Source organism: Ischnura elegans, chromosome 6 (genome assembly GCF_921293095.1).
Source record: "Ischnura elegans chromosome 6, ioIscEleg1.1, whole genome shotgun sequence".
Classification (NCBI taxonomy): Eukaryota; Metazoa; Arthropoda; class Insecta; order Odonata; family Coenagrionidae; genus Ischnura; species Ischnura elegans.
The window spans coordinates 58,288,127-58,308,875 of NC_060251.1; the positions used below are offsets into that span (position 1 = coordinate 58,288,127).

The 20,749-nt window shown below is 37.0% G+C and overlaps 1 protein-coding gene across 3 annotated transcripts in view; it reads right to left on the bottom strand.

The window, feature by feature from the left end:
* LOC124160766 (serine/threonine-protein kinase Pak) overlaps positions 1-20,749 on the bottom strand; it is a 50,926-nt gene that overhangs the window by 26,131 nt on the left and 4,046 nt on the right. For all 3 annotated transcript variants that reach the window (XR_006865234.1, XM_046536788.1, XM_046536787.1), the window contains 6 exons: positions 17,641-17,788; positions 16,272-16,542; positions 6,474-6,633; positions 3,381-3,607; positions 2,339-2,593; positions 844-1,109 (listed from right to left, as the gene is read on the bottom strand). Coding sequence is in view for 2 of the 3 variants with exons in the window: in XM_046536788.1 (XP_046392744.1) it covers positions 844-1,109; positions 2,339-2,593; positions 3,381-3,607; positions 6,474-6,633; positions 16,272-16,542; positions 17,641-17,696 (1,235 nt within the window). In the remaining variant the exon portion in view is untranslated. The remainder of the gene's footprint in view (positions 1-843; positions 1,110-2,338; positions 2,594-3,380; positions 3,608-6,473; positions 6,634-16,271; positions 16,543-17,640; positions 17,789-20,749) is intronic.

The window sequence follows — 20,749 nt, forward strand, 5'->3', positions numbered from 1 at the left end:
ACTTACTAACACGGTCTCCAAATGTATCTAGTTTATATATCGCGGGCTTACTGTATTCAGGAAGATATTAACTCTCAATTGCATTATGCAGCATTCTTCTTGACAAACTGAAACAAATTTTCTTGTTTTTATGTATTTGCACGTAATTTAATCGCGTATATTATATACCGTTTTCTTTTTCGACAATGCCAAAAAGAAACCTTTGTACGAACTTCGTTATTATGAACCTCCGGTTCTTCAGTCCCGTGAACTTCGTAATAACGAGAGTCTACTGTATATGAGAAAGGCCTGGGACCAGGGCTAAGACTTGGTTATAAGGTGGTTTTCACAACAATTTTGCTTTACGGAGGTTTGCTACAAATGGACTTTGCTGTATTTGTCTCTGTTACGAATAGTGTTCTTCACCATGAAGTACTAAATTTATCCATCTGATTTATAGGGTTATAGTGAGTGCATAGTCAATAAGATTTCCGAGCACTTTTCATCATGATCATCTAAAGTCTTAAGAATCAGAGCAAATTTACAGGCAAATTATTCTCCTCCCCTCATTCAAGCTAATTGTAATCATGCTTTCCCTACCACCTGTTTCTCTAGTCCTTCATGATGACCATTATTTTGAGGACAAGAAATTATAAGGATCACACTTGGGCGACCACACAATTTCAATCAAAGCCTTTTTGCAGCGGAATAATTCTCAGTACTTTTTCAACCGTGGGACATCATTTTTATATTCATGCTGTCGCAACCACCACTTAAAGATACAGTGGCAGATGATTTTTCTTCATGGATGGAATGGTGCCAAAGTCTCATGCCAACTTAATATTAAAATTATGGTTAACTCACCCTTGTCCAATCTTCTCCATTTTGGTGTATTTACGATTAGGATCCCCCACACTCACTATAGTTCGCAATCTTTCTAAAATCTCTTCGTCACTGATTTTCTTCTTTTTATGCTTGTCAAAGCTACCAGCCCCTGCAGCTGCCACACCACCAACGGGTACACCAGTAGCATTGTTCTTATTTTTGTCCAAAAGAAATGGAGTAGTTGTAGGTGCTATGCTGCCATTTGAAGGAGCTGTTCCACTCTCCTCTTCAACAGGCTTGGTGTACTGGCAAAATAATAACCAAATGAAATTAGTAAAAATTTGATTTTAAACATTGACCATCACACTGGTCTCAGTGATGGGCAATGAATGTTCCCACCTCTCCCTGCTGAACATAATGACAAGCTACAGAGAGAATAAATCCCATGGGATTTCTCATGCCATAGGCAAATGACAAGGGGTCCTTCAAGTGTCACCATCAGATCTCCTTCAAATTTTGCTTAGTGATAGGAAATGGCTACCCATGAGGTATAGTTTTTGTTTCAGCTGCCAATGCTAAATATTTTTCAAGATATTAGCGACGTAAAGTACAATTAAATGCCTAAATTAATGCAACCCACCAACATCACTCACTCACACATGAACTCAGTCAGGATAAATTGGCAGAAAAATAAGCTCAAATGGAGCTGGAAAAGATGAAAACTGAGACGAGACAAAATAGCACTATTTCGACCTCCAAGAGCCCCTTTTCTATCCATGAAGTTAAAGATCTTTACAACTACAGAGAGCTGAAGCGATTGATTCCTGCTTTCCAAAACTATGTTTGGTCCCTGCAGTAACTTGCTCCATCCCACAAATCAAGACTGAGCCGGGGTCCGAGGTAAACAGACGAGTTGAATAAGTTATGGCTTTTGGTGCATTTCCATATTTTATTTCATATTCAAGGCCATAGAGCCTACACCCCTGTTTTGAGACTGATGAGTTTAGTCATGGGTCATGGCCAGGAACTAAGCCAGAAATTTGCTTTGGGAGGAGCTTGAGAGGCATCTGGGTGACCTATATTCATGTTATGTTGTCAATTCGTTATCAGCAATGCATTTCCTGTGCATTATGCTGAAAGTTAACATCACTGTTGGTAATTGGCAGAAATTAAGAAATTTAACTATATTGAGTGTAGGAGGTAAGGTGCCCTCAGGTTAATAGTCTCTTCAGCAGATGAATCATGGGTAGCTGCCACAAGGGAAAAATATTTTGAAGGGCTGACACCCCAAGCCACCCCTTACCCTCCCTGGCTGCATGCCGGAATGGGGCCAAAGTGTTCATTACAACCACATTACTTCATTACAGAGTTTATACCCATTTTAGATTCATTTGCAACGATATTTCTAATAATATCCAACTGATAAAAAACACCAATCACATGATAGTAAACACATACTAAAAAACATGGCAGTCAACAGGTTAATAGCAGCAGTAATAATACAGTTACGGTGAGAAGGAAGAAAAATACTCACGATAGACTTGGTACGCTCTGGTCTAGTTGCTACAGGTGGAGGTGGAGGTTCCTCTTCGGCACCATCCCAGCCTGGCTGTCTCCGAGGTGGCCACGCACCAGCACCAGTGGAGTCACCCATCCCAACCTCCTCACCTTCCTCCCCCTCCTCCCGTTCATCAGTCGTCGTAGCTTCAGAGGACGGTGACGATGAGGGTTGACTTTGGCTACCACTACTGCTGCTCCCTGATATAGTTGGAGTTGATACTGTGTGGACCTGTGGGCAAATAATCACAAACAATGACCAAGGGAGACTTGGATACTCAGGATTCATAACTTTCCATTTTCGATATCCCTGACTTTTCCCTGACCAGTCCAAATATTTATTATATTCACTATCATTTCTCAAACTTTACATCCACAGCAAAGTATCGTATGAAGTGATTTTGTAGAATACTACAGCAGAGTACATAATGCAAAAAATTTATTTATTCCATGGGTGTAACATATTACTCAAAATTTAAAAATATTGGAAAATCTAAGGGGGCCATACTTAAAAATCTGAGATTGCTAAAAATCACACAAATCATAAAAAATACCATTATTACCTTGCTATTATTGCAACAATCTGTTTGTCATTTGCACTTATCCCCACTGCTTTCTAGGAAACTAATCCTCTCCTATCTAGGTCTTCAGATCAGCCAAATTTTATGCCTATGACCTTGTCTTTGCCTTCTATCTCTTTCTGAACACAAAATATGATGCCCAACTCACCCCTTGAACTCCGCAGCTATGCTTTACTCTTTCAACTACTATTTTCGCTTTACGCTGAGTCTCTAAGAGTTTTCCCTGACCAAAATCTAATATCCCTCACCTTCAATCCAGATTTTTGTTTCCCTGACATTTCGAGATTTAACCAACTTCCCTGACAGATATGAAGCCTGTTAGTAATCAATGAAAATTTAGCACATTTTCTAGTACATAATGTGCCCTTCATCAATAAAAATAACATTAATTATTTCTGGTCTCACTTTTTCGTAATATTTTATCATCAGTGTGCTTACCGTGGGTGTTGGCACAGGTGGAGTTGGAACTGACGACGAAGGCCCAGATGTGGCCGTACTTCGCTGGAGCGAGGCTGATGGAGGAGGAGGGGGCGGAGGAACCAAGGAAGGAGAGGCATGCTGGTGTGTCCGATGGTGAGAATGAGGTTGGTGCCTCGGTGAGGGACTGACACTTGATGGAGTGTGTCCTCTAGACACTCCGCCCACACTGGGCCGTGGTGGTGGTTCTGAAACATATTAATTCCCTCTCAGAACAAAGTAGATCTGAATGTAACCTAAAGAAAAATTGGTAATCAAATTTTATATGCCAGGGTCAAAACAAATCCTCAACTTTAACTTGGACCCTTGAAATTCCATTCTTTATGGTAAAAACTAGCAGAGAAAATACATGCACAAAGAAAATTTTTTCATGAGAAAACAAAATATGAATTCCGAGATAATCATAACAATATCATATAAAGTCATTAAGGAGGCTGATGAGGTTTGTTCTGGTTTCAATCATAGGAGTAAAACATTTAGATTTCAATAATTAAAATTGAATTAATTGGCTCCTTTTGTCTAGTGATGAACTGAGATAGAGAATTAAATTTGCACTCCACCAATTCCCAATTCTGCTAAAATGAAAATAATGCAACTCTGACAGAAATATGTCAAGCCTAATGAACACCTTTCTGAATTCTTAAGATGATCAAAAAATGAAAGATTTACATGAGTTCAAGACCCCTGATAGAGTTAAAACAAGAGATACTACTAGCACTCATACACAAGGCTGGGTTTCTCTAAAAAGAAAAAATGAACTCTTACAAGATGATCCACATGAAAGCAAAGGAACTTATAAACAGAGTAAAAGAATATATGCAACGGCTATTCATTCATGAATTCTTTCATTCATTCATGAATTCTTAATTGTATAGACTTGGTTCTCCATTGCAATTTTTCCCTGAAAAAATGTTGTGGTTAAGTACAAAGTTTATGAATTGATAAGATTCTCCCACACAATATAGACACCTTCATCTTCAAGGTTAAGATGATGAGTGAGTCAAACATTGGAATTCTGATGGCAATAAACTCGACCCTGGGGGATAACATTACAAAACAATATTCCCTTAATTTTTTATGCAAGCCCATAACATACCACATATGAACACTTAATTTCTTTGACCAGAAAACACGAAAATTTTACACTCGGCAGTTATAAGGGCCGTATTCTTAGTCGACCCTGCAGGGTCAACCGACCCTGAATACGTCATCAGCCCCTACATAAACCGATCTCGCCCTACATATGGCCGTTTTTGGAACTAAACGGGCCCTACTTGATGTAGGGTACCCGAACCAACCCTACACCCTACAAAAACATGGCGGCCAAATATCGTCTGCTCATCGCTTCGGTTAAAGAATCTACGTTGTAATGCATACAAAGTGAGACGAGCTCACACGAACTATTTTAAAAAGTACAGAAACACAGCAGGAAGGTAATAATACTACCACATTATAGCCACCAAGTTAAATAAATCATAAAATTGACTGAACTAATAAGAACAATATAGCGATATACATGCACCTTGCTTCTACGAATATAAAACAATATTTTTCATGTTTGCCACTTGGTATACTTTTGGGAAACTAATACTTCGTTTACGTATAACCATAGAAAACGTATTTTCATGCCACTATTTGCCACATAATAAACTTAACTACTTAACCTTGATGATGCAACGTAAGTTCCCACGTCGATGCTAATTTTTGCTCAGTACTTATTACTATCTTGTACAGACCGCTTTGAAGTAATTTATAGACAATTAGGTTCTACTTTTGGCTTGATATGAGAGTGTTTGTAGCGATAATTAAGGCACCGACACGACCTGGCGGACGACACCTATTGTTTATTTACTTTGAGCTGTACCCTAACAATATGCCCGAAAATTATCGGACGTCTTTTCTTAGTTTCATAGTTCCCATTACGCCACCAGAGTGGAAAATTGGCGCTGCGCCATCATCTACGTCATTTCAGAGAACTTGACGACGGAATTACCCCCATCACTTATATAGGGCCGACTGAGAAACGCATGTAGGGGCCTTTTGTTATGTAGGGACGGATATGTAGGGTCGACTAAGAATACGGCCCTAAACTTCAGTTGACATAAAAATGTGCAATTCATTCTACTCAGTAAAATTGAAAGTAATATGAGGTGAAATTTCAATTTTTCAACTATTTTACTGAAAATATTCCAATGGCAAAGTAAACATCACAGTCAGTAAAACCTCGTTAATTATAACCCTGCTATTTCTAAATACTGCCTAATTCAAAGTTGTGGCCAGTCTCCTGCAAACGGCATGAGAAATAGACTACTAAGTGAAACAGATGATTCAAAACGCCACTTAGCTTGTAATTTTGTACACTCGACTTTTGTACAATTCACACTTTTTTACGTTCCAAATTGACACCTATTACATAACTTTCGGACACTAAATTCAGACTTTCAAATGTTTGTCTGTAATTTTTTGAAATTCCCATGATGTTTACTGCACATCTCAACATTCAACTGTTTCATATGGCATTATAAGCGGACAATACGAATGTATACGATAGCACTTGTGGATATGGTTCAATTTTCGTACACGTTTTCAAGAACTCATTGTGTGTGAAAGTCGGGGACCACCTGTACCGGACAGGGTTTAGTCCATAATTTCAATATTGAGGGCAGATAAGTCCATTTAGAAAGTACTTCTAATTCAAAACCGTACAAATTAAAGTCCATTTTTTAGTTCCCTTCAATTTCGAATTAACACGGCTTCACTACATTGCTAGAATGAGAGATTTGTGAGCAATTAAAATTGATTCATATCTGCAATACATATCACTACATATTATCTCATTTCTTTTTTTTATACAATATTTTGTACATTACAACTTCTCTATCAAAATCAAAGGAGAACATTCAAAGCAATGTTCAAAGCTTAAAAATAAGACTTCAAATACACATGGCCCAGAAGTTGTTCAGCAGAAAAATACCTTTGGAAAAGAATATTGGATTGCTTTATATATTCGTCCAAATAATAGGGCAAATTGCATGAATAGCATAGTCTACTTACCAACCATTTTCGCGGTGGTCATAAACTTGGAGGCCTTAACTTCCTTTGAGGAGTTATCATACCAGTTTAGAATATCAAGCACAGCCTGGGGATTGCTCTTCTGCTCCTGCTTGGTAATGTTGGAACTCATGAGCAGCTTAGCCCATGCCTCTGGCATTCCCTGAAACAAAACAGTAAATCATTACATTCAGTGAAAAGAGAATAATCTATAACTCCACCCTCTTGCTTAAGATCGCAAAAGGCTGCATTCACATCAGCTTCACCGATCAAGTATCATCAAACTTACACCTAAACCCCCTTTTTAAGTGGTGCTAAAGGTTTAAAGAGGTGCATGGTAGGTTTTAACAAATGAAAGACTGAAGTAGAAGAAAAAAAGGTAGGTATATTATTAAAAGATAGATTAAGATGATGAAAATTAAACTGAATAAAAATAAAATAGAAGCTGTTATTTTAAAGGGTGCTCAATGCCACAACTTGCTTCACACCTTCATATTTGTAAATCATGCAAGGAAAACGGTTTTCAGGTTGAATACTGATTATTGGGACTACAAAATACATATTTTCAGCAGTTTCATCAGTGATAAAAAGCAAGTTTTGAGTTGAATTTTTATCCTTTATTTAACCTAAAAGATGTCAACAAATTCATGAACGATGATGATAATCCACTGCCATTTCTAATGCCTTTGTCGGAGTAAAGCCTCTCTATCACAAATTTTGAATGCCATTCTTGAGTTCATGTATCCACCAAATATGCCAATTGCCGAGAGCTGTCATACAGGGGTATCCATTGATTACGTGAGGTGATTTTGGCAATTTTTAGAACCCCTCATCCCCCCTTAGTGAGATATCGTGACATTTGGCTCACCCCCCCCTCCCGCTAACCTCATGTGAGATTGTTCAAAATGCATATTATAAGTGTAAATACATTAATCTAAGTTTGATTGCATTGGATTTGTTATTGATTTCTTATTTTTAGTTAAGACTAGTATTTATGAATACGATCGCAATTTTACCCTGCTTCTTGCGGAAACAAAAATACGTGGCACTTGCCAGGACCCCACCTCTCCCCCATGTCAGATGGGTGAGAATTGGCTTGACCCCCTCACCCCTAAATGCCTCACGTAATTAATGGATGCCCCCAAACCACATCCATCGAGTACAGTACGCAAATGGAATTATAGAAGGAGAATATCCGAGCTGTAATATCACCAACTCTAATTTCTTAAAGCTGTATCAGATTCAAAGAATTGTCATGAAATACAGGGTGTCTTTTAGAATGAAGTTGCAATACCACAGGAGATGGTAGGGGAGACAATTTTAAGCATTTTTTGTCTCATGAATATGGGGTCGCCACTCCTTAGTTACTGAGTTATGGCAACTCAAACATTTTTTTATGCACTAAGCCGTTACCATGAAAATAGTTTTTCTTGGGTATCCAACCATTTCAACATTATTTGATATTCTGGATTTTTGAGGACATTAAATAATTAAGGTTGGACAAAAATTTGCGATTGTAATTATCAGTAACAGATAATCTTTGAGCTTAATCAAACGAGCTTTGAGCAAGTATCAACAATAAGATTGTGCAATCTCACCAATTTTGAGATTGTTTCACTCAATTGCAAATATTCGTCCAGCCTTAATTATGTGATGTTCTTAAAAATCCATATATATTGAGTTTGAATCGTATCAGTCTGCATGCATTGAAGATAAACTTCATGGCCTTCTAGTTCGCATACACAATGGCGAGTGTCGAGAGCAGCATGAAATGAATTTGTGGAATGGAGTCGAAGTCATATGCTTCCATTAAATGCAAAAATAAAATGCCGTGTGCCAAGACACTTGGGCGATGGAAATCCACCATATCACAGTGGTAGGAAGGTAATTCATGGTTGGCGTCGAATTGGTCCGATGGCATTGATTGCAAATAAATAAAAATTCTCACCCTTTAGCACACGTTGTGAGACGAGTAAATTTGCGCTCATATGGCACGATGCATGCTTTCAAAAATAGATTGCATAGTTTACATTTGATGCAGAATTTCTACACACACATTATAGCCCTTTCCTCCCGACCCCACATGATAGTGCGGGTTCGTTTAAAAATTTCCCCTGGTCAATTCAGATTACTTTTGTGCGTCAAACCGGACTGCAATGATTGTGTCAATTTCAAGCAAGTTCTGGTCTACGCTTCTCTTTTTTTTCGTTTTGCACAGTGACCCACAGATGGTAGCAAGATCATGTAAACATCGGTATTTCGAGGGGTAAAAAAAATGTTCAGGGTGGAAAGGGACAGACTCTCCCAGCGCTTTAGCTCGACATTACGTAAAGGTGTGGGCAAAAAGACACAAAAACGGACCAAAAACAGCCAGCCCAAAAAACGGGAGACAAACTGTGGCAAGCCACAATTAATTCCTGCCTCACCACTGCAGTGGTTCTCCTTCGCAAAACTCTAGCAAAGGAGAGCATGCCACAATTAATTCCATTTCCCCCAAAATCCCTGAGAAAATTTCTTGCAACTGGGCCATGAGAAGCAACAAGGTAACAAACTGTAGCCCAGCAAGCTTAACCTGGGTGCAGAGCATGCAGGTAGGCACTGCTAAGCAAGAATATTAAATATAATGTCAAAAAGGCTGGATGCTCAAGAAAAACCATTTTCATGGTAACTATTAAGTGCATTTAAAAAATGTTTGGGTTGCCATAACTCAGTAACTATGGAGTTGCGACCTCATGTTTATAGGAAAAAAATGCTTAAAATTGTCTCCCGTACCACCTCCTGAGGTATTGCAGATTCCTCCTGAAATACCCTGTATGTATACATCTGGGTCAAACATATGGAGCATTAATAGTAGATGGATGAAGACAGTGGTGCACCAACACTCAAAAGGACCCTGGAATACAGAACTACGAGGAGCTCAACAATGACTCCTCCCGTCAGGTATTACACACTATCAAGCAGAGTGGCCTCTCAAATATAAAACTGAAATATCCAGGATTTTCTACACTTGTCATACAATTTTAAAATTCTTTTTACTTCAATAAAATGTCTGTAATGAATATTCATCTTCACTGGCCATAGGAAGGTGGTAAGGTGCAGTTAAATACTAACCATAATGCCTGGTTGCACGGTACATTAACCCCTACGAGTTAATGTCAAAATGCATGAACAATTTTGGTGGACCAGAATGGAAGATTCTCAACCAATTCAGAACATATTCCTGGTAATTTCAATCTTTCTTGAATGAATGTAATTGTATGTAAATTTTATATTGACTTTAGCCCTGCAGATGTCTGTATTGCCAATGGTGAAATAAATTTATTATTATTATTCTATTTTCTGTACATGCATTTGCACAAGTTGGGTTTTTATGTGGCACATTTTTGGGTTCATTCTCACATTCAGAAATTTAGACATTAACTCATACATGTTAATGTAACATATGACCATGCCTTACAACAAATTAAGTAAAATCAGTACATAAAAATCAAATTTAACAGGTTTGGAGCACCATATAAATGTCAAGTTAGAAATGGGATGCTCAAATATCAAAGACATAACCATGTATGCACGACAGAAAGATGAAAAATTGTTTGATTTTTATGGCAGTATGACTTATCAAGCCTTTTCGTCATTTACCCTGACTTTTAAGACACACTGATATTTGCTGGCCTTCCAGGAAAAAAGTGGCTACCCTGTTACATACAACAAACTTGAGAGGCACACAACACAGGTAGGCATTCCCAAAACTTGAGGGTGGTATGCCTTTCCGCAATTCCTGAACTAGTAAACAAATACTCCAATATTATAAATTTGTTTCCAATGTTTATGAATACTAAATCAAAGAAAATACTCATTTTTAGAGTATGGCCAGATCATTGGAGATATTCACACAATTCAACCAAAAAAAAAATGGTATTCACGTGCATATGGTAAACTCTGTTCTAACAGCTATAACACCAACAGATTCTAAAATTTACTAAGATTCCCTTGAATTAGATACAGATATGATGAATTTGCTAAATATATTCACTGATGACCAGAATCTCCCTTCCCTGGTTCAGATTGAGGTGTAACCTACCAGTGGGCCATGAGTGTACTTCATTTTGTGCGGTGTAAACCACTATGTAGTAGGTTAACTAACCACTGCTCGGTGGTGGCTCCACAATGGGAGCAGGTAGAGCGAAAGTGGAAGAAAACAGAGCAGCCATGATTCCAGCCCACTGCACTTAGGGGATTACTCTGGCATTGTGATCTTTATGAAATGACTCCAGAGCAACAGCATTCACATAGAGGTACAGTAATTCAACATCAACGGTATGGCATAGAGTCAACAGCTAGTGTGTCGCCAACAGTGATGAGGCAAAAATAATGGCCAATATTTCCGTATGGTGTGCCGCGCAATTTGTCCAAAATAAAAAAACAGAACAGAACAGGAGCTGGGACTATGCACAACTCGGGCTATGAAGAAAAGATTGTAATCTCAAAGAGGAGGACTGAAATCCACAGATAAAGCGAGTGGAATCAGCTCAAACATTAAACATATCTACATATACTTTCAGCGCAATTATAAGTAACCGTGACAAAATCTGAAGTCATTGTGACAAAAAGTTAAAGTTCATTAAGGTAACTTTCCAAAATAGGGAGATTTTCTAATTAAATGGTGCAAAGAAGCACGAAGTTCAAAGATGCCATTCGATGGTTCCATCACCAAAAAGCTTTACCAGTAAAATTTAGCTGTGAGAATGAGCATTTACATCACGTCAATGAAATCTATTTTTGAAAACATTTTTTTAAGGTTTGGTGGGAAACTGGGAGGTAATTTTTTTAAACTACTTTTTATCTATCAATGTGCTGCTCATCCCGTCGATACAAGTTACCTAACGAACACTCGGGTCGCACCCTTCAGCCTCTTCAACAAGGCATTATATGCTGTTTCAAACAAAATTATAGAAGATGAAGAACTTGTGCAAAAGAGGCTGGCAAATCTTCAAGCAGCTGAGTGGAGGATAGATGTTATGCATTCCATGCACTTTCTCAAATATGCATGGGATTCCGTGAGAAAAGAAACTATCACCAGTTGCTTTATAGCTGTTGGATTTCCTCATACAGAGTCTGAAACAGTGAATCATACAACAGAAGAAGCAGAGCAGACTCCATCTCAACTTGAATAGTGGCGTCAGATTGCTGGAGAGATGAATTTCTATAAATAAAGCAAGTGCAATGATAATTTTACTGCTTGCCAAACCATGTCAATTGATGAACTTCAAAAACAGGAGTTGGTGGAAAATAAAATGGAAATGATGGGAATGATGCTGAACAAGGAGCAGAGTCTGATCCATTACCCACTTCAGCTAAAGTGGTTGAGGATATGGAGTATGTATGCCATTACTTGACAAGTGCAGTGGGAGCAGATGATGCATTGGATCTCCACAAGAAGCTTGATGCAAAAAAACTTGGTTTTAGCAAAGGAAATAGAAAGCAGAATACATTGGATAAATTTTCTTGTGAATTTAAACGGTAGAAAATAAAAACCTGCTTGTAATAACCTTTAACTGTGTTATTAATCAATATAAAAATCAAAATGGTTTTATACCAGGTGTGTACAGCTGTTGCCAGAATTTGAGATAAATATTTTACAAAGTTTTTAACAAACCAATGAAATATTGAGGGTTATCTTTATATGTATTCTCCGAGTAAGATGTAAAAAAGAAGAAGAATAGACTAAGCTTGACTTTTTATATATATTCAGTAAAAATCTGTGAACCACGCTGTTTTTATGTAATTGTCTTAGAGAAATCTATGAAAATTGTAATTTCCATCCATGTGGTATTGTTTTGGCAGTGTATAACTCATTTTCTTAATTTTAAACATGAAAAGAGTCAAGAAAAGGTATGCTATGATAACTTTCAAAAGTAATTGTAATTATGACGACAATTCCACAGACTTCAATTATCACAGTTGCAATTATTTGCTTCCCTGGTTACCACATTTTCCTGGGAAGTACATTCATTTTCTGTGATCCCTTCAAAAAGATAGTAACCAAGTTCTACTCTACGTAATTTCATTTCACAAGTTTTTATGTAATTAATCAGACATTGAATTTTTCATAAGATCTTTTTGTGGTTCACATTTCATTACTTTTGATCCGTATTATGAGTCAATAACAGGTTTTCTCATGTACATAATATATTCGTTTAATACCACTATTTTTCAGGATATATATCTAGAGTTAAGTGGGGAGGATACCTGTATATTATGGGCATCGCCCCTGGGTATTGCCATACAGTGTGAAAATATCAAAGAGGACACAAGATGCTTGCCGTTGGATACATATTTTTGAAGGACACATTACATTTTCTTAAAGTAATATTTTACAATGCAATTTTCTAGTATATGGCAGTGAATTATAACAATATGTCCTGGGTAGTGTGAAGGCTTAGTATCGGTTAGATTGAGGCTAGTCGCAGATCTAGAGAGAATAGGGGGGGGAGATTATCTCCCACCCCCCTTTGTCCCTAACCAGGATCCGGCACTTATAGTAGCCTTAGCAAGTTTCATACATTTTCTTTTTTAACAAGTTTCATTCCTAAAATTAGAGTCTTTAGCACATAAATTAGATTCAAGAACTATTTCACATGCTTATGACCATTTAATGACATAATTTGTCATTGCAATCCCATTTTATGGTAACTAACTAAACATCTTATTGGCTGTCTCCATCGTTGCCAAGAGTTATAGTAATGGAAATAAGAATGGATTATCACCTTGAGTATACTGGAATTTATTCCATACCAGTTTTGTTCCCCACAGAAAAATATTCATATTACGATTGAGAACTAAGGGTGCTACCTTTTTTCCTGCAACTAGGTAATTACTGATGCTTGAAAAGTAATTTACACGGCATCATTTATTTTTTCCAATTAACTTCTATTGGTTTCATAACAAATTACTGTTAAGAGCTAAAATTATTTTTTTAAAATGATATGAAGGATTTACCTTTGATGATTTCAACCCTATGGCACACAACACTCTTTATGTTTCTCTTTAGAATTCTGCCTTCAGAGTATGTGAGGAGAAGGTAAATAAGGGTAAAGACGAGTATTTCTATAGAAATATGATATACCTAGGTAGATATGGATTTGGGTAGGATAGCAGTGTTACTTGGGCACAGGTACAATGGATCTATTGGTCCATTGTGCCAATATTGAAATACAGCAATTTACCGCAAATGCTTTAATTTGTAGGGCACTAACATTATGAATTTAAACAGGGACATTTGCATACTTATGTGGAGATTAAGTTGTGCTCACAATACAGCATGAAAAAATCATTCCCCCAGATATTTTACACAAATAATTATACGTAATATCTAATCAAAGTGGTAATACCAGCCATAATTGATATAAAAAGTCATCAATGATAACAATAAAAAAAACTTTTGAGTCGGAAGTCAATCAAATGCAAGCCAACATAAAACTGAAAATCAATGTATGCATCACATAAAAAGTGCAGAAATATAAAAAACGATACCAATATGCTAAAGCTAATTCTACAGATTTCCTGGATGGAAATTCACAGTATTAGAAATCAGAAATAAACAGTTAAAAGGAGAGGGAAACAGAAGTAAACCCAAAAAAATGAACATTATATACGAGATACAAACTATTCCATTTACAGAATTAAGAGAATGAGATGATGACTGATAATTTAGGCTATGACATTATTACATAGGAACAAAAATAATCTTCACAGTAGTCACCTTTAAAGTTAACGTCCTTACTTAATATGGTCTGCGTTGAAGGATAAATAAAACTGATAGTGTATACAAGATTTCTCTATCACCCAAGATCTGAGAAGCTTAAGGGTAAAACTATAAAAAAAAGATGGCAGAAGTGTAGGACAAATGAAGAGAGCATCATGAGATTCCTAAGAAATGATGAGAGGTATACACTGCCAAAGTAGAGGATCCAGATACACCAATATATGAAGTAATCAAGATCAAAATTTAGGAACCAATGGAAATTAACTGAAGACACGAGTATTTCGTAGATCAATGAAAAAAGACAATTTCGGTAATATAGCTTAAATACGAGGCGGTAACTAAATATTTTCATTAGCTGTATGACTTTAATATCCATGATGACAGCATTTAAACTAAAACACTGGTACTGCACAAATATTTCAATACTCAGACCTTCATGCACAATTAAACAATGAAAACATGTCATAATATGTCATCACATCCAATTTTAAGGGAAAATAGTAGAGACGAATAGTATATTTAAATAATAATATCATAATAATGAAATTTTGACAAAAATTATGTAAAATAACATACAAAAACATCAAAACAAAACAAAGATGTAAACCGAAATTCCTCTGAAATCTTCACAAACATTAACTCTAAATGTGTGCCAATCACAAGAGGAAGGAACTAAAGGCTAATCCCAACAGAAAGAACGATCAAGACATCTTTCAAATAAAAATCACATAAGGTGCTACAAAATAAAAATCATAATAGGGAGTAAAGGATAAGAATTTTATTCACAAAACGAATAAAAAATATCAAGCAAAAATACATATAGTTAAGTAAACTAATATCTCATCAGCAAGCAAAACATGAATAAAGTCGTTAACAAATTACTTACTTTTAACGGCAGCTTGAAACAAAAGAAATTGGAATATTTAAGGGAGTGAGGTAAGAAAAGTGCTAAAAATATGTAATGACAACAATGACAGCATGAAAATGAAACTAAATTATTTTTCCACAAAAGCAATAATATAAGGATGCCAAAAAACAAAATGGTAAAATTAAACTTTTTCGTAACAGCAAATGAACTTACTGAGAACAACCACAATGCAATGATACGAAATAAATGTCAATGATCAACACTTTATCATTTTTATAACTCATAAAATCAGCTATTTAATGCCACCTAAGCACAGAGAATAATCACATTTTAATAAGTAAAAACAATTATCTCCCAAGGAAAAAAAGTGTACCTAAATTCAAAGGCAAATACAAAAGAAAAACACCAGGATATCATCTCTATAGAGCATTCCCAAAGAACCAAATATCTCGCCCGTACATTACAACTAAAACAAAGGTAAAATTAATAACTTAGTTTCTGAGAGTAATGGGTAGCATTAAACAATTTGATTATTGCTATCATGTAGGATATATATTTTAAAACTCCACCAACAAGTAATCAAAAATATCACAAAAAAACTCCAATGCACTCTTGCTACACAATTTAAAAATACTCTACATTACAAAAATTACTTCATCATTAACTATACATTTTTGACTTATTTAGTGATGGACAAAAATTAAGAATTAGACATAACCTGACAAATCACAAAGTTCACGGTTAAAAAATAATCCATGCACTACTCTCAGCAGTGGGGAATATTACGTAATTCACATTCATGACCTATCTCAAATTTTCAGTAAAAAATTAAAATTCTATAGATGCCCTACATGGAACATTCAATATATGACGTATTAAAACCTCTCAGAATGAAATTTCACCTCATAAAAGCTTCAATTTTTCAACTCAGCCTTTCTCTGTTCCATCATTAAAAAAAAAACCTAGAAACAGAGGATATACATCAAGAACAGCTTTTCAAAGAAAAATCCAACACGCTTAAGCCACTCTAACAAAAATATTCCATTTTTCTGTAAATAGAGGTTCATTCATTAACAAATTCACGAAAAAAAAGGTCAAAAAGACAAGAATATATTGGGCCCATGTGATAATTATAAACGTAGAGCCTGCAGCATCTTTTGGAACTCACCGTGAACTCCCCGGTGGTTGAATCGAATCCCACATGGACTGTGTGCTCGAAGTTGGTGGGATAGGAGATGTTGGGCTTGTTCCCCTCCTGCCCCTCCCGCCCACCCCCTGTCCCTCCACCCATCCCGCCACCTCCACTGCCCCCACCCTGTCCCACCCTCTTCATTACCATCTTGCTCTTAAGGCCAGGCCTCTTCTTCCTCTCCTCTCCCTCGGGTTCTTTGGGCAGTGGCCTCATATCCACCGGGACTCCCACCAATGGAACTTCCCCCCTAAAAGAGAAATACACTCTTATTTATAAAAGTCCATACAATTTCACTTCATAAAAGATTTACACACAAGGTAGATACAGAATCCAAATTCATTCAAGAAAATTTAAGTTGAATATTTAAGGTTGAAACCAGCCCTGGGGAACAGGAGATTTCATCGCACTCCAACATATTTACGCCATGACTAGTCAAGGTCAAACTGGAAAGGAAGGGAATAGTAGAAGTGAAGGCAGCAGGTGAAGTGAAAGTCGTGATAGCATGAGTCATAGCCAGGCACACGTCTATATAGACAATTTGCCAATGTCCTCGTTTCCTATAACCGCTGCTGCGCTATTGATCGCGCACCCTTTGCCTTCACAGGAGTTCCGTGTTCCTGTCTTCGTCGTCTTCCTGTCGTGAAAACCACTTTTCTGAACCAGTGATCTCACAGTCACGGGCAGAGGTTTATGGAAACCAGGTATTACATCGAGCAATAGGAATGCGAGGACAATCACATCATTGCTGCTAAAGAGGTCGCAGTCGGGAAAAGAAAGCTATTAATGATTCCGGAAAGTAATCTAAAATTTCAGACAACATGGGCATATAGATTGTTTGAATTGCGTAAATTATGAAAATTACAAGCAATTTAAGTGCAAGTTTGGATTAATTCTGTTTTCTGATTATTTGTGCCGCATATCCCAATCATTAGCCCAGATAATCCGGAGTTTGCTGTACTTATCCTCACTTGCCTCAACGGATAAATTGTATGAATGTCATCTTTCAAGCTATCTATTAAGACCTGAGATATCTCAATAAAAACTCATCCTAAAGCAATAAACTACAACATAAGTAAAGCTCTGATCCTTCATAGAAATAAATTTACCCATTTTTCATACTTATACTTCCTCTTATTCACTCTATCAGCAGAATAATTTAGTGGTTTGAGCTGTCTTCTTTACGTAATAAAATGAACAGCTGGTTTAAGTCAAGAAACTGCAGAAGTAGAATAAAGGCATACTTAAACAGTAGAGAGGAGCAAGTTGATAATGAAAATTAATTCATTATTTCTAGGCATATTGGAGTCACTAAACAAAATGCAGCCACACAATAACAAGTACTTACCGGTTGCTGGTAAGGCGCACCGGGGGTGCTGGGGGCTTGTCTTCATCATCAGACATGGCCACAGCTGGCCGCCCCACTGGCTGACGTGTCCACGCCACTTCCCTGTCAACTCCTCCAAAAAATCCACCAATGTGTCAGCAACCAGTACCTGATGGAAGATGAGAACTTTAACTTTTAACAGAACATATTCATTGGGACAACATAGGACCAACAATGCCATTCACCTAGCAATTGAATGCTAGGAAAATGAAAAGTGCATTCATTTATCACATAAGCCCATAACAATAAATGCAGACGGAGGGCACCGAGTCAGAAAGAGTGATTATAACACTGTTCCATTAACGGTGTGTTATGTTTACCCAGTGGCATAACTATGAGGGGATAGATCCCCCCCAAAGCCTCAGAGAAATAAAAAAAATTATTTAAAGATATTGTCAAGTTATGACATGTAATAACTGCATCTGCTTGAAGTTAATCTTTCGGGCCAATATTGCATAAAAATGTATTTCCAGACATGAAATGTTTCCAAAATTTTGCGGTTTACCCCTTCCCCTGTCGCCACCCCTGACCATCCCATCTTCCCCCAAAGCATATTCCAAATTACTCCTCCAACTCCAAATTCCTGGTTTAACCTCCAACTTTCGGTTCTCAACTTGTACACTTTGGAAAAGGCTGTATAATTGGTCTACAAAAAATCATATTTTACATTTCTGGTGACGCTGACCCCTACCTGAGGGGACCGCGAACCCCCTCTGATGCATTGATAAAAACCTATACCGCAGCGATGAGCAGCATGGTTTCCTCACGTGTGTTCATGCGTCCGGTTATTTCTGCTGGTTGTTTAGATATAACCCACATAACCAAAAAATAACCGAGTACTCATTCCATTTCAACTTGAGACCCATTGAAAAAAACCTTTCCACAGCGATAGGTTTCCCCTGCGAGTACTCACTCATCCAGTTATTTCTCTTCCGCCTGCCATCGGTTATGCCAATGAGTACTCGTCGCTTAGGTTATAACCGACCAAAAGGTTTTTTCAGCGTTGTCATAAAAAAAGGCTTTAATGTGCTCTGTGGCCGGTAGAGGCGCAGGAAAACCTCAGGGCCGTGTGGCAGCGGCAAATAGTGCTGGTAGTTCCAACGGTTACCGAGAGAGTGCCGGAATCAGGAGTCAGGTTATTTTTTGGTTATGCCAAAAAAAAACCTATTACTCAGGTTAACCAGTGTATAAAAATAACCAGTTTTTAATCGGTTAACCTAATAAAAAAACCAGTTATATATAAAACCAGTAATTTTTGCCCATCCCTAGTCAGGAGTTTTACATTATCTGAGATTACCAATGCATTCATGAGGCGGAGAGCTCATAGCCTCACACCAAGGTGGCCTAACACGGCAGCAGCCGGAACCAGAATGACGTCACACGGGCTTTTTCCAGCATTCATACTTAGCCGTCACGTTTTCGCGTGTTTGAAAATTTTCACTTTTCATTTAATCACGAAAAATAGCTATCATAATTTAAAAATCTAAAAGCGTGAAAGTCGTACTCCAGGAGTAGTAATCTTTCAATTTCAGCAATAAAAAAATAATAGGAAACCACCCTATTGATGATGTACTAATATCCCAGTCAGCACAAAAGATAATTTAGACTGAAATTATTTTGGTAATTTGGGACAAATTTACCCTAGTAACCTTTACCCTTTCTTTACCACATGATTACTCGTGCTCAGAATTGCCAAAAGTGAAGAACAACAAATATACATTGAGGCGTTTACTTAATTATATGAAGCTGAGAAAAGTTTAAAGTAGAAAAATAAAGTTCAATATATCCACAGTGACACTGCAGAGATATTTTTGCAATTATTTTTGATGTCATTTCGCAAATACTTTCACAGTATATACACGCTATCGATGAAAGGCTGTGGCCATTAACAAAAATTCAAGTACTTAAAAATTACCCGATTATTTTTGTGAATACATAGAGAAGCGTTTAATTTTAATCGGAAAATTATTTCCGCTAAAATCATCACACGAAATATCAAATTCACATCATGATGGTTGGCTATATTGGATCCTCAACTGCGATTTGCAAATAGTGGACCGTAACGTTGGCTACGAGAGGACACAAACAATGAAGGGGGAAAATGAATGCGACTGCAAGTGCCAAATTAATGTGCCTGGCAATTATAATTTCTAACTATTACAATAGCTTGAAGTAAACTAAGTTACTTGATATAATGCTGAAAATAGTAAAATTTAATTCAGTGGAAAATTTAACCAGAGAGTAGCATCACTTTTTGTTGTGACGCCATAGTGGGACAATACTTTTTAATAACCTTTATAACTGTAATTTGGTTCCCTCAACCTCTGCTAAAGTATAGCGCTCTTTATTTGCAGTGATTTCATTGAAAAATTCAGGTGAAAAAAGTTTGGGAAAGCAGTCTTTAGGATTATCGTTTGGGCAAATTTGTCTCCTCGTAATCATGCCCTGAGGAGTTCGGTGTGGAAGCTGTTGTCACCGAGAGCTCAAAGGAAGAAAATTAGTTCAGACTTTAACATTCTTTCTATTTTAAAAGAAATCAAATTGGCAATTCCTCTTAAAACATAACTGTAATTTATTTTGGTCATTTCTCTTTCATCGAGTACGTGTATACGTACTCATGAATGTAGGTTTTATTTTTGTTATTATTTCTCTTTCACCAATTGGTTACTTCCTAATACAAATGTCATATATGTATATTTAGAAATTTTTCGTCATTCAATAAACAGTTATTCTTCAATATCAATGTCGACTTCATTCATTTATCGTGTATATGAAGTATACTTCTCTACCTTTCCCCCCCCCCTTTTTGGTAAACCCGCCCCCCCCCTTTTTGGTATATAACCCACAGCGACGCTACTTGTACTGCTAGTCCTATGAATATGATACAGTGTATCGAAACTAGTCAGGAAAATAAAGTTCCAAATTGTAGAAACAGCAAAGTTTTTCATTCACAAATCAGTGTATATGAACGCCTATAACGCATTATAAATAAGTACTGTTAGTTCACAATAGCACCGATAGAGGGGGTGGCGTCATGTTTCTCATTAAGCTCCACAGATTGCTCTGATAT